This window comes from Ixodes scapularis, unplaced genomic scaffold (genome assembly GCF_016920785.2).
Source record: "Ixodes scapularis isolate PalLabHiFi unplaced genomic scaffold, ASM1692078v2 PGA_scaffold3__209_contigs__length_174095766, whole genome shotgun sequence".
NCBI lineage: Eukaryota > Metazoa > Arthropoda > Arachnida > Ixodida > Ixodidae > Ixodes > Ixodes scapularis.
Window position 1 is genome coordinate 27,539,393 of NW_024609868.1, and position 15,662 is coordinate 27,555,054.

The window sequence follows — 15,662 nt, forward strand, 5'->3', positions numbered from 1 at the left end:
AATGATTTTGATGTGTCATAACTGCTCTGACGAATTTTCATACGCCAAGTTGTTAACCGTTTGCTTTTCCTGCGAGATCAAGATGATCCCCTTCTGCGTACTGTTCTTCAGCTTCAATTGTCGGGTGTCTTGACCAGTTTCATTGTTTCATCTAATGACGGTTCACTGAGGGCTGTTTTGAAGGAAGTTGTCGGTACATACAAATGTTTAACCGCGTATTTCGATTGGGAATACCCGAGCACTATTTCTCGAGAGCGTCTTACAAAAGATTTAATAGAAACGTATTATACAACCCATTTGTATCTAGCTGTTTACAGTGCATCTTCAGGAGAGGATGTACTTCGTCGCATTAAGTAAATGTTGATCCCGGCCACAATGAAAACGTTTCTCTTTCAACTTCACAGTGGAACACTTCCGGTTAAAACGGCTTGACGAAAGGGGCATATTTGTTCCCTGGACTTCGAACTGTATCTTGCGCAAAAATCTCGAGTTGTTAGGACATATGGGTTTTAGATTGTTGGGACGCGCTGCTATACTGTGATGTACTGGAGCGAACCCTGAAAAAAGAGCTTCCTTTAAGTGCACACGGGATACGTTTCCTGCCGGTTGCCCCAACCGACTCTGTGCCGTATGATTTACTTATGGTACTTGGCTTACACAGTATCTGGAAAAGCCGCATGGCAGTGCGGCACGCCGATCTATATGCTCGACCTGTGTGTCAATCCTCTGCTCAAAGCATTATCAGGTTAGCAAGGTGTATGAGGTTTTGGGAGATGGCCCCGATTGGTTGCCAATCCTAGACGGACTGGTCACAGTAAGGTCATGTTAATCATTCCGCGCCAGTTTTACTTCAACTTGCCCATCTGTATAAGTGTTTTTGAAAAAGCGAATTTTTTGAGAATGAATAATGTCTGGAAATAAAATAGGGGTGTCTGCATGACCTAGTCAGTAAATGTCTGGCTCGCAACCGAAGGGTCGTAGGTTCGAAATCCGCCTAGAATTATTCAAACATTTCTTTAAGGCAAATGAATTACTTTATAAAGTGAAATCCTTTTAGACACGTGGCGACCGTTAATTCTCATTCCATATAGTGTTTTAATCACTTTCATTCCACGCGTGAGGATCACGTCTCACGTGAGCGTTGTGGGTTGTTTGAAATTCCCGCGCGAGGTCATGTGGCTCTGACCTCATGACTCTATCGAGCAATCAGGATTTTTCTGCCCCACCGACGCTGAAGCCGGCATTTCTGTGACGCGAGCTCCTTAGCGCATCTCGCGTTAAAATAAAGAGGACAATAAAGCAGCCAAATAAGTTTTGCGTCACGGCATTCCTCCTCTATTTGTGCCTGTGAATCATCGGTTACACCAATCAGTCTCAGTGAAGGCGCTGTGACCTTACGCTTTTAATATGTGCGTGCACTTCTATATGGTCTATTTTTGACCACCCTCAGACGCACAGTGAAAGAGAGTATATTATGTAAACAGTCATTTCCCGTGGCTCTAATTGTCACTTTTGTAGCTATAAATTTTCTCTATGGTCGAGACTTACCAGATCCAAAAGACTGCGAACAGCGCCGCGACGATTTGTTCTTACGAGGGCAGCTTTGCAAAAGTCTGTGCAGGCCGTGTAGCTAAGCAACAATGGCAGTATTTCTTGACTTTGTAGCAGTGAACTAAAGCGGTTTTTCCCATCATCCGTCTGTCTATGCTGGAAAAAGCGGTGGAGAAACTGCATCGTGACGTCGCCGGTGGGAGGAGCCTAATCTCCATCGCCAACCAACTACATCGGAAGAGAACTGCACCGTGACGTGTCCGGTGACGTCGCAGAACAGTGGCGATTGAGTTGAAACTACATCGTTCTTTTTTTCCCTGCAGGGAATTTCGGAGAATCGCCGAGTAGGCTAGCGAACACCAGCTCGGAGCACGTGGAACGAAAGCTCGCGCTGCAGAACCCCGGGATCGTGGTTTCAATGCCCGCTCCTGCCCGTTTCGATCTGCTGGATAAGCATCGTACCGGCGTGCGGTCATGTAGTGCGTGATGCACGTTAGAGACCCCGGGCTAGCAGTCGTACTGCACTGGCTAAATTGCTTATCTACAGTGGGTAACAATGTCGCCATGTTCAGGCAGACTAACCTCCTGCTGTGTAAATAACTAACGACAAATTTTACTTTTTGACTATATTTGACTGCGTTAGTGCAACTTCTCTCGTGCTGCACGAGAAAGAAAAAAAATGTTCCTTTGGGGGTTAAATTTTCGGTGAAGTAGGAAGCAAAAAAGAAGAAAAGAGAATGTTTTCTTCAAGTTGGGTTCGTAGTAGAAGAGGGGGAAGAAGAAAATCAGTTGTTAGTCCCACGGTGTGTATGGTCTTTTCTATATGTGTATGTTTATTCCAGTTCAGCTGGCCTGACCTGAAGTAGTTGCTTTAAAACAAAGCATATCTTTCTCTCTCTTTACCTGAAGTATGAACGAACTAGCTCAACTTAAGCCTATTACCGTTGCTTGCTTGGCTTTTCGCTCAGCCAAATCGCTTATATGGGTGCAGTCAAATGAAAACGCAATCGTGCTAAATCGTGTAAGAGTAATTAGAATATTTATCGATAACGCCGCTGAACTTGAATCGCTCGAAGAACTTCCTTTTTGTGAGCGCCTTCTCCGCTTGAGTTTGTTGGAAACACAGCCACTTCGATCCAAGGCAATCGATGATAGCCGTTGGTGACATCACCAAGTACGCGACTCACTGAGCACTGGAGAACACAAATGTTTTCGTCGCTCCCGACGGTTCCCTGGAAGCCGCCAGCGGCGTAAAAGCGTAGAGCTGTGAGGACTTGTTGTTCGACCGTCAGCACACGGGGCCTTTCAAGACAACGCTGGAGCTTTCCGCGAAGCTGGTCCCACAGCCAGCGAGTCACCCCTTTGGTCAGCCGGTATTCGCCCACAAACTTCACATCGCTCGTCTCGAAAGCATCCCGATGATCTCTAAAAACTCTATCCGCTGGCGAACCCAACAGTAGAGATGCATATATTAGTGTCGCCATCTTTTACGATGCAGATTGATCTCTGGCTTCGTATCGACCACTCAGTTAACTGCATCGTCAAAGTGCATCGTGACGACATTTTGACGTCACTGCCAACTGCATCATTTGACGAGCATAGCTCGAACTGCATAGGGAAAAACTACATTTCAACGTCATGTCACGTGATCCGAGGGAAGAGCCAATCAGTGCCCGATGCAGTTATCTACATCATTCAGTTTGCGTTCCAGCATAGATAGACCGGTCTTCGCCAAAAGTGGGTGTTTGTGTATGTTTAAATCGCGGTAACGTCGACATCTCACGGACCGAAGTCGATAACCAAAAAAACATAAGCCTGAATGCCGTTGCCTCCATATTTTTGTTTCTTACCAAACCTACCTGCTTTAAGACATGTGGTGCTCTTCTTCTGGTAGTTTGTGTTTCCGAGGACGCTGCTGTCATACCAACTACCCGCTTTCGCAGTGTTAGGGAGCAAAAATGGGACAACGTAGGTTCAGGTTTTCGTGTAAAAAAGCCTTCTTGAATTCCCTCCTTTCACTTAGGAATGCTTCGTGAATACCATTTTGCAACTATTTACGACATGCGTTTCTTACAAGCCTCCAAGCATAAATATCTTAAGACAAAAATTTATTTGAGAATCTAATCTCAGAGTTTTAAAATAATCGGTTTCTGCGTTAATACGTAAAAATAAAAATATCAGAGTGTATTTGCGGAAAACAAAATGTCCTACGTATAATAACACAAATTCGCAATAACGTATTGTACCACCAAGATATGGTTCTGATGTTGCAATGTAATAATAAATGCACTTTCTTTCTAACGAATCTTGCAAATAGTAAAACAAAGGTGTCTTAGTAATCCCCCTCCCCCAAAAAACAAGAAAAAAATATAGGACGGTTTTACTGACATGGAAAATGACCGAGATACAGAAATTACTCAGACGGAGCGAAAATGAGCAGTAGTCGTGCGACAGTCAACATAAACCTCACTGTTGCTGTAACAGATTCTTCACGATGTAGAACGCTTGACGCTCGGACAGCTTCGACGTGTCGCAGTCCTGGAGCCAATTGCTGTAGCCTCCCTCATCCCCATCCTCAACAAGCGTAAGATATCGGTTCGTCTCGTAGAAATTCGTCAAGGCAAGGAGCCGCTCACCGTACTCCGTTTCTCAGCCAGAGACGAACCTTAACCTCAACTGTTGGTCCTGGCGGCCGTGGCAAGACACCGGCTGAGCAACGCAGCCCAGCTTGGCGCCTTCGCAATCGAGATATCCGGTGAGGACGGGCCTCTTGTTGGCGATCAGGGGCACGGGGCCCAGGTCGGCAGTAAGGATTCGGTTAAAGTCTGCTGGACCCGGACAGGAAGGAGCAGCAATCGGCATCGAGACAGCCGCTGGCGTGGAGGGTACGGACGAAGACACCACCGTCCGTTGTCCCTCCCAAGATGTCAGAGGCAAGTTTGAAGACGCTGAACGCTGAAGAGGCGGCACTCACCTCTTCCAGGAAGGTGGCAGTGTTTTGGGCTTCCAGGAAGGTGGCAGTGGTGGCTTGTAGGAAGTGGCTGGAGGCGATAGGTACGAAGACGGTGTTGAAGAGGACCTCCATTATTGATGACTCTAGTTTGACTTTGGCGGCGAAATTGGCAATTGCTGCGTTTTGCAGGTTTTTTGTGTTATACTATTGGTTAGTTGGTGCGAAAGTAAAAATGACGATTCTTATCTGGCGGAAGGGAAAGTTTATGGTTGGCCTTGGTCTTTTAATAAAAGTGCGGTTCCTACGTTTTTGACAAAATGTCTGGCCAGGTGCTGAGACGTCAAATAGCGTATCGGTATTCTGAACAGCTTAGCAATCTTTATCGTACTGAACTCCAGTCTCGCCAGATAAAAGCAAAACTAAATAAAAGAAATAATCGCTGTCCTTCGCAGTATCGCTGATTTACTACAGAAGCGAAAGCAGCGTCTTCGTTATTGAACTGCAACTCTGCAGAGTCTGAATTTAGTGGAAAAGGCAGTTGATGCTGGGTTCCCGATAAAACCAAAACAATACGCAGGACCATCGACTATAGTGAAAAAGCCATCAGTCACTTATACGTTATTTGAGCCAAATAGTTTAATCTCCACAAGCTGGTCGCTTAGTGGGAACGACCTAGATGATTACGTTTCACTCCCTCCTTCCTGCGACCTTGCTGTCTTTTCGTATATCCCTTAACTTACGTCACAAAGTTGTGATGTTTTGCTGCACGTCATGGCGAGCGGGAAAAATACACGTGTTGATTAGGGAAAGCGTAATTAGAGTCTGGAAACGCATGGACGGATGCACGGCTTTCTATTAGGCTCCCGTGTGAAAGATTGCATCCCAAAGGACAAGGGAGTGATCAGCAATAAATATTCGCGTGCTGACGACACCTCGACACCGCAAATGGTTTCCATCCGTGTTAACGTTCCATTAGCGTAATTACGGGACAGCGCATCTGCTCTTTTCGCACTGTTCGTTGGTCTTTTTTGTTCTTGTTCTCTGGCGACAGGGCACGAACGCCCCTCTGCCGGACCAAAAATATGGTCGTCGAGGTCCTTCTCGTGGTGGAGCCTTGTCAAGCGAAATGATGGACGCGTAATAAGGCTAATCACGGCGCTTTGCTGATAGGAGCTACACAGTTAAAAACAATGACACTTGATTTTTTCTTCTTGACTTCGGGATGGAGAAGGATTGCTTCATGATTAATGTCACTCGGCAGCCCGCTTCCAGTTTTAAGTGCAAGGACAACCGATGCGGATGCGGAGCAGTTGTAATTAAAGTTCCTAGATAAGAGCTTTCTACAAGCAGCGACATTTTTTGAAGCACCGACTGCATGATGGACTGGCTTGAGGAAGCGAACGGCGACGCAAAATTGAAGACTGAACTGAATTACGCCATTTTGTGCCAGCGCCATGTGCTTTCTCGTTTGTATTAGTTGTTGTTACTTATGAAAATAACTATCAAGCGACTTGAGTTGTCCATAATTTAAGAAAACCACGAGACAGCGACACAAGGGTAAACACTTGTCTGTCCTTGTTTCCTGTTCGACCCTCTCGTCTCGCTCAAAAAAAAAGGTCCCAGAATGGCCAGACTCTCAACAGATATTCTGCATATCTGTCCTTAATGCGAAGGCAATGTTGGTCTCACGGAGCGAGCCGACGTCATCAGCTTTGAAACCGTGCCAAACGGCACCCCTAATGCAGTCAAGTGAAGCCGCGATCTGATGGCTCACAGCTTCGAAGCCGCGCGAAAGCCTAGCCAAACGGCACCTAGTTTTTCCTCTCCCATTGGAGCGCAGTGAAGCCGAAATCTGATGGATAGGTCCCATTGGCTGGCGCGCATCATAGTTTCAAGGAACGAGGCTCCCATTGGCCACCGCGCGTCAGTCTCAAGGACCGCTACACCATGGCGCTGTGGGCCACGCCGCCAGCGCGCCGTTAAAAGGAAGTTGCAGACCACCGAGCGAGGCAGTGCCCGTTCGGGCACAATCCGGAGTGGTTCCACGGCCGAGTTCAGCGCGGCGCGGAGACCGCGCGCTCGGCCGTCCACGCCAGTACGCCGCAGACGAACTACGAAGGGAGCGGAAGAATGACATGCATGCTTTCGCATTCACAACTCATAAGAAGCGCTTCGGTGTCCTTCGGGCCTTTTTTTTGTACTGATAAATATAGAAAGTAAATTCATGTTATTTTCAAAAGGCTCGTATTTAATGAGCCGAAGATGTGCCAAGTCATTAAAACGGCATATTCGAGGTAACAGTGACACCGCAATATCGCACTAAGCATAAAATCGTACGTTAATTTCAGCATAGAACGTCATACTCCATGATACAAAGTAATGCAACTTACTTTTTTTGTGAACTTGTCTTTACGATTGGAAATGGCGTGACTACCCCATAGTAATTATTTGTAAATTTACGCAAGTTCCACATAAAAAAAAAAAAACGAATGCGCCACAGTATTTTTAGAGTGCTTGTTATTGTTCACTTCTAAACAGAATCGAAATCTTTATAGCGAATGTCCCAGCGTTATAAAGAAATCACAATTTTTTCACAGCTGTCACCAATGAAGTGACGCTTGATATTGGCACACCCAACCGGCTGTTCAAAATGCAAGACAAATAACAGAAATAACAGAACCTTGTATTCAAGTAATCCCAGGTATTCAGAGATTCTGCGCACACAGAGGTGAGCTTGGGATATATTTCCGGCCACACCTACCAGTGAAATGTTTTTCAAAAGAAGATGTCAACTTCTTAAGTACAAACGTTATTAGCATAGGTTGCGTCGCCAGTGACACTGTGAGCTGGTGCAATCGTTCCTAGCATCAATTCCTGACAGATGTTCTCGATTAAGTTCAAACTACTAAAAAAAGATTCATGCTTCTGAAAAGATTTTTAATAGACTCGGTACTCGGCTAATGTCTCACACAGGGGCGCATAACATTACAGACAGAGCTCAAAAGATTCAATCTGCATGAAATCTGAGAGAGTCCGTCGAAAACGACTTTTCCGTCCTTGGCAATGAGCCAAAAAAGCTCACCCCCCATACAGGATTGTGAGCGCTTGGTGTAGCACTCCGACTTAAAGTGACATTAAGGTTCCCATAGGCTCTTGAAGATGTACCAAAATTCGAGACGTTGTCATAAAACGAAAGCTACAAAAAGGACGAAGATAGGAAAGGTGTTTTGTTCTGCCTTTGGAATGTTTCGCAGTGTCCCTTTTATCACTGTCATTTTTATCTCCGTAACTTACCAACTCGCTCCAACTCGCCGAACTTTTAATTTACTATTCATCATGTATTATTGTGCCAAGCAACTGAGGGGCAGAAAAAGACAAGAGCGCGCTGACTTCAGAACGTCGAGCTCTGGTTGGAAGGGTCAGGTGGTAGACCTAAAGCTAGAAGCCATGGTCTTCCCCGCACTCGTCAAGCGCATTCGAATTTGAAAGCGAGACTCCAGACGTCGGCATGCTCATTCTGACGCGTTCGAAAAGTGCAGTGGAGACAAAGGTTGCTAGTTTAACGTCTATTCCCTAATCATCCCAATCAGAGCTCAGCGCTTTCACGTCCCCGGGCGATGTCGTCTTTTCTTCTCCATAGCGCATGGGTTCCGGAAAGAAAATTAAGGATAGCCTAAGCGAGAGTCAGTCGCCTTGGGTCTGTTCGCCGTTCAATTAATTAAAAAGAAAACAAATAAAAAACAACTTTCACAGAAAATGAGCGAAATTATTATGCTATGCGATTAGCACCTAATTAGCATAAAAAAAGCTTTATGATAGGACTTTTGAAAGTAAAACTTTTCGCTTTTTTATCAGCTGATCAAATTAAAAGGAAAACAATCGCTACCCCTTGAGTAGGCTGGGGGTTTCCAACACGTTTTCTTCGCTAATGTCACGTCGAGAAAAAAGCGCACCAAGTAAGATTTTATAAAGTGCTTGTTTTTGGTTAGGTTAGGTTGGTCAAAACGCAAGATGCAAAAATCTATGCACAAAAGAGACAAGCAAATGCAATACGCAGAAGCGTGACAAACAACTTTTTTTTTGTTTGTTTGTTTTTTAATTTGGAGTGTAATTAATGCCTCGATCGCCCGCGAAATCCAGCGGATTTTCTTGACCGGGTATATCTTGAGCTTTGATGACTATTGCAGTAGTTGTACCGCCACAGCAGGACTTTCTTGTTGGTGCGACCTAACTACCATTAACTGGTGTAAGTGATCATGTGATCAAAGCGACGCAACCGATTGCCTTCTCGTTGGAAAAGCCGGAATATGCGTTTAGCTACATAAACAACTGCACCGAGAACTTTACTTACCCGAAAATGTACTCTACGTAGGACCACTATTAGGTATGACAAACGTTTTGCCTAACGTTACTTTTTGTGTAAACTTAATGCCAGACTTGGAAAGTAATCCGTTACAAGCAACGGATTACTTGTAATCGGTTACTTTTTTAATGTAATTTTGTAATTACCACGTTACTTCTTTTCCGAAGTAATTTGTAATGTAATTTCGTTACAAAATATTGGTAACGGATTACTTTAATTACTCGTCACTTTAAAAAAAATATGAAAATAATACAATACCTGGAGAAACACGAGCAGAACATTGTGCAGCATAAAGAGAGAATGATGAACAAAATAAAAAAATATAATAGATCAAGAAAGGGAGAATAGCCAAAAAGAAAACACGATTTTGGTATGACTGGTAACGAGAACTCCTAGAAAAATGAAAATGTATGAAAGACAAAGATCAAGTTAGACAACGCCGAGTTAGCTCTCCCTTGCCTTCCATTATGATGTTCTTCTACCCCCGAGCAGGAGAAAGCCCTTCGTGTTTATTTGTTATTATATTTTACACCGTTTCACCTATTTCAAATTCGACGTATCCTGCTACCTGCACAGACATCAAACGCGGGTCCGTACCCTTCGATTCGCGAGTTCACAACTCGCGTAACAGGCGATGTAGCCTCGTGCGAGGGGATTAAATTCTCATTTTGTCTTTTCTGTGCGCTACGGTATTCTAGCACGCTTTTGTGGCATAGCTGAAAAGCGCCAGGCGCGACGCTAAGAGCATGGTCTTTGGGGGTACTAAAGACACTTTTGGTTTACTTGTCTGCGCATGGTAGTTGAGTCCGCGCCTTACTTTACAGTCAACTGTACACATAAAAGCTGGCTTAGGCCATCTAAGGAGTGCTGACATAGAGAGAGAGAGAGAGCAAGCGTAAAAGCGGTGTGATCCTTTATTGTTTTGTAAGACCGATGGCCATCACTTCTCTCATCCTCTATGCCCTCCCCTCCCCTGGCCTACAAGAATATTGGTATGAAAGTGAGAACCGAGGAACGACCGATAACCCGTAACCTCCACTTTTTCTCTGATTGGTGAAGTTTTCGGTCATAAAACGTCCGTCGTCTCCATGGTCATTTATTATTCAGACGTTCAACATTCAGGGCATTAAGGAGAACCGAAACCTAGAGTTTCAATGCATACTTTGCTTGCCAAAAAAACAAACAAAAAAAAAACAAACACATATTGTCATCACCAAGAACAACAAACTCTGAACTACGGAAACACATCAAGGTAAGCTGGGACACCTGCATTCTGCATTGGATATACTTTGGAACGTTAGAACCAAGTTTTTCTTTTCTTGTGAACAACAGACAAAACACCCGTGTAAAAAGGGACCTTTCGTAGATCGTTTCTTTAGCTCCAAATCTCGTACCGGAACTAGACGCTGCTACTGTGCACGCGCACCGCTAGCTTGTTCTGCACAATTCCAGGGATCATTTCCAGAGGCCGTAAGCTAGCGGGGTGGTGGGTGTGGTTGCAGCTTTCAGTGCCTTGTCAGCTTGCAGGTGAACGAAGTTTACCAACACTCTTTCCTCTAAATACAATATTTCATTCTTACAACGACTACCATAATACGGGCGTATGAGAAAAGAAAAGTAGTGTTACAGAACATTTTTTTTTTAAAATATCAAGATTGTCTTATTGTTTTCTAGATAAGCGCACGAAAAAGTAACGTGAAAGTAATTGGTAACGTAATGAATAAAGTAATCCGTTACTTTTCAGCGAAAGTAGTTTTTAATGGTAATCTATTACATTTGAGGCTCGGTAATTTGTATATGTAATCCATCACATTTTTCAAGTAACGAGCATAAGGCTTCCTAATGTGACGTTTTAAAAAGTGTTTATCTCCATTTTATAAAAAAAAAAATTTACTCATAAAGTTTCATTTCAGTTTAACATTATGTATGGTAACAAAAGCAATACTTCCAACCAGACAACAAAAACAACATTAAATACTCCAGATTTCTGGCAGTTCATCCTTTTTAATCTCCAATAAGACGCTCTAAACGCTACAGACGTGGAAAGGGCTCTTTGCAGTGGTCTGGGAATGCAACGTTCCTTTTCAAGCATACTTTTATTTTACCACGTGCTCAATAAAACAAAAACAAAAATAAAAGAAAGTTGTCGGTTGTGTCACGATAGGGAACGACAACAAAACCTTTCACAGATCTACAAAACATCAACAGCAAAAGGTACTATAATAGGCAAGAGAAATATGAATGCCCAACAACCGCTCTTCCCACCCTTCAGCGGAACTCGAAAAGGCGATTTGTGCCTCCAGCCGAAAATCAAGAATTCACTCAAACCAACTTTCGCGGGCAGACACAGTTGGCGTTTTGTCATAGTATGGCACTAAATTTGAACCTGGGGAAGCAGTGCATCTTCACCAATTGACCTTTTTCACATAAAGACGACACCAAGAGGCGACAGCTTTAAGTGCGCTTGGCGTCCGGAATGAGAACTGCGCTACCTCTTCTGCCTTCCCCCCGACTCAGCTGAGTCGAAATAAATTTAGGACAGCGTGTTGTAAAGCGGGATTCAAACCAACGCGTTTCTGTGCGCGCGTAGGCCTCGCGGCTTACGGAGTTTGCATATTTCGATACGTCGCGCGGATTCCGTGCGCCTTCCTGGCGCGTAAAACAAAGTTGGATGATTTTAACTTTTTGTGAACGCATAAGAAAACGCGCTGGGACGTAATAGGGCGTACCTGCTCCCGACCAATCGTTGGAAAGCTCAAGTTCCGGCTTCGCCGTAAGACGCTGATGCTCTCCGCTCGCCGGAAGCCGCACCTTCCTAACCAACACGCATGGTTGCGACCCAGAAAGCGCACCGGAAACAGCAAAAACGCCACAAAATACGCAATTTCCAGGAAGCGCACTGGCTACGCGCGCACAAAAACGCGTTGGTTTGGATCGCGCTCAACTCGTCTTCTGAACGCCAACCGCAGTTTGAGCTTTCGGCGCTGAGTGAGGAGGGCGTGAGCATGCACAGAATCCTTCTAGAAAATGGTCCATTCGGGTCCTCAGTTTCGCATTTTCTCTTCTACCTTTCCAACCTGAATGAGCCAATCCACAATCATAAACACAAAGAGCATTCTAGCATTCTTCTTTCTCTAAATCGACGTTTCCAAGTTTCGAATCTATTTTGCATTCAAATGCCGAGAATTCCAAATAAATGTTTGTTAACAAAATAATTTTGTTAACGTTCTGTTTACGAAGTTTTAGTGTAAATAATGAGCTGGTCAAACGAGTATTCAGCTAGGAGCTCCTAAGGCTCGAATCGTTGATGCTTGGCAGGGGTCTGGACCTCTATCTGGGCGAAGGCAATGAAACATTATTTTGTTTTTCAAAAACTTTGCGCAGAATGTTAATATTTTAACAAATCGGCACAAATAAACAAGATTAAAAAAATTATTTCTGGTCCTCCTAAAACGCTAAGGTATGCGAAAAAATTATTCATTGCTATGTAGCGTTTTCTCAATTAAGGCGAAGTTGATTTAAGATGGACAAGCCGTGTCTTCTGCGTTTGGGTTGTAATCATGTTGGCGATTACTATTGAAATGAACAAGCTGTTTGGTTTGCTTATTTTTACTTCTTTGTGTCTTGATTAGAGCATGGAAGGTGATGCTCTACTCACCCAGGGTCAAAACAATTTTGCGAAGTCCCAATTTGCAAAAGAAGCGTGATCCCGCGTTTACATTTGTTTTTTGACAATGATGGTTCGAATTACTTCAAGTCTTTACAGAGCCTTCGAACCTAGGAAAGACGAAATGGTATGAAACAGGTCGACTAAAATGACATTACAAAATCACACAAGCAATTGCCTACTAGCTAAAATTAATAGCTGCGTTATTAAATACACCTATTTCTGTCTTGTTTTATTCAAGACTATCACTGCAATTCAACATGACATATCGTGCTAAGGACTCGACTTCACTAATTAAATTGGTGAGAGAAATAAAATGGTCGTGTATTATATAAATAGTTCCGTGCAGTGAAAGAGCGATACTGCATCTCTTCAAAATTTTAGATTTGACGAGTACTTTCTGAAAATAAAGCGCTTCAAATCTATGCGATTGCACCTCAGCTTTTTAAAACATTACACGGGCCTCTCGAGATAAGCAGCTAATTATGAGTTCTATGTAAGCACAGATTGGAGTAGTCATTTTGAAACTCCCTTTAAAAGTACACACTTTACTGCAAACAAAAATCTAATGTGCACTAAATATTGTCAGTATTCAAAGACGGAGTACGTTCAGTGTATTATTTCGCTGTATTAATGCCCATAATAAATGTATCCCGTGCACACCTTTCCCCGAGATCAGCTCATGCATTGCGTATTTTATAGCGCCTACTCTGTAAGAAGTCATGCCAAGCAATATATAGAGCATTTTTCTCCGCTACAAAGGCAATATATATATTTTTTTACCAATGAACGTTTCGCTTACCAACTATGGCGGATTACATTTACCACAAAAGAGGCTCGTTTTGTGATATAAGATATCCCCCCACCCCCAAGCGACGTCTTTTTCATAACGTCATCGTTATTCAACACGATTGAGCGCTTTGGTTCAATTTAGTTCGTCATCTTTTTTTTTTTTTTCTGAGGTCCTACATCACTGACACTCTCCGACGGGCTGTACGGACGGAAGAAAGATAAAAGGCGCAGCAACGACGCAAGTCCGCTTTCGCCACCGGAGTTCCAATTGCCTAATCAAAGGCGTGTGCTCGCGTCAAAGTGCGACTTCGAGTTCAAGATGTAGCTGACATCTGGCGATGGTTTACTGAGGCGAAACAACCTCAGAAAGGTGTCCCGTATTTCTGAACTGCACAAACAATACACGTAAAAGTTCATGGCAAAGTTGGCCATCTCCATGTCATTGGCGATGGCCCGGAACAGCTGGAAGCCGTAGTTGAGTTCCTTGTCGTCACTGATGAGCACCGTGAGAACAGCTGCAGGAGTCATGCACACGCAGAACATAATTACAATGGCCGCCAGGAGAATGACCAAACGCTGTTCTTCGAGGAACTTTCCCGTGTCCCTATTGCTGTTGTTCATGAGTGTTTGGCGCTTGCGCATGAAACGGCGAAAGGTAAGGATGATGGTGGTGTTCAGCACCGCCACCACGAGAACCGGACCTATCCGCACCAGGACCTCTTTGACCAGGAGGTACATTTTAAAGACAGGCTGCCGCGAAACAGAGATGTTGTCGCACGGTACGTACTGAGTCCGGTTAGCAAATTCGTCCCAGACCGGCACTGGACTTTTCTGGAAGGCCACCGGCACGTACAAAAAACCGGCAGCTAGGTAGGCCGTTACGATGGCCAGCTTTGCACGTCTTGAGTTGTGGAACTCCCGGTACCGCGTCGGCAGACACACGGACCAGTAGCGGTCGACGGTGACTGCCACCACAATGAAGACGCTGCTGGCCATCAGTGCGTTCACCAGCGGCATCTCGACGTGGGCGAAATAGAAGGCAGCAGAATACGTGCGCGGCTGGATGCCGTGCAGCCTCAGCATCGAGAACACAGCAACGACCAGCGTCAAGAGGTCCGACGTGGCCAGCCAGGTGAGGTACACGAAGGTGACGCCTTTGAGGTTGGGCCTCGTCAACACAATCAGGTTGATGAGGTTCCCCACAATGCCCAGAGCGATGATCACAAACGACACGACACCGTAGGCGATGAACTTGAGTGTGTCGATCTGCTGCTTGAGGAGCAAGGTGTCCTGATCGCTTGCCAAACGGTACTGCCACGTCAAAGGCTCGGATGATGGTAATGACTCGTTCACGACGATAGACTTGAGGTTGGGGCACACCACCATTGTGTTCTGCAATCAGAAACAGTAGTAAATGTTATTTCACGTGATCAAATTAGTAGACACAAAAAAAAAAACGAATGACACCACTGTTTTAATTTAGACGATTGAATATCTAATCAACGTTCAAATTTCTTTGCGCCAACAACTTAAACGAATAGATTGATTTTGCTGCATCACTCAACTAAAAATCTTTCATTCTTAGAATATTAAACTTACGCATCATTTTCTACTAAAGCGCACTGTTTTTCAGAACACTTTTCTTTGTGACTTACAATAGGGCTCATTGTCTAGAATACGTAATGGCGGTAACCACAGTGCGCCTTCGAAAAAGTAGTTTTAAAATTTTACGAATTAAAAGTACTCGTCAGACCGTGTTACGCCTCCTTCTCGGGTAACAGTTACGCTCCAAACGTTATGGAGAAATCTGTCTGCAAGTTGGAACAGAGCGGTATTTTTTAAACGTCCTCGGTATCTTCAGAAAGAACGCCATATGACACTTGTCTGTGAAACAGAAAGTCCAACCTTAACACTCCCGCTCAGTATTCTTCTTTATATTTTAATCTTGGCTCAGGCAAGATATCTTTTTCTTGCTTTTAAAATAGCATAATTACAGTTGGAGACACCGGCTGAACTTCCTACTTTTATTAGAAAATATATTATAGGCATCCACGAACGTTATAGAAAGTAAGTGTTATGGACACATCTTCTAGTCCAGGGGTGGCCAAACTGCGGCTCGCGAGCCGCATGCGGCTCATCGCGGGTCCAAGTGCGGCTCGCTGCTTTCGGTTGAGCGTCCCTCCTTTGTTCCAAAGACGAGAGAAGAATTAAAGAATTTAAGAAAAAGCTTACAGAGTTGGCAGCCTTGTATTGACTACGTAGATATAACTGGACTGGTCTTTGACACATTCATGTGTCCAGTGAAACTGTTTCCTTCATTATTCTAGAAACAATTT

General features: G+C 44.2%; 1 protein-coding gene across 1 annotated transcript; it reads right to left on the bottom strand.

The window, feature by feature from the left end:
* Window positions 1-13,602: 13,602 nt before the first annotated feature.
* LOC120841611 (probable G-protein coupled receptor AH9.1) lies at window positions 13,603-14,712 on the bottom strand. The gene has a single exon (XM_040212538.2). The coding sequence runs from the start codon at window positions 14,710-14,712 to the stop codon at window positions 13,603-13,605; it is 1,110 nt and encodes a 369-aa protein (XP_040068472.1).
* Between the last annotated feature and the right edge of the window lie 950 nt (window positions 14,713-15,662).

Excerpts from the sequence above, each read along its gene's own strand:
- LOC120841611 (XM_040212538.2), bottom strand. The coding sequence starts at position 14,712 with ATGGTGGTGTGCCCCAACCTCAAGTCTATCGTCGTGAACGAGTCATTA.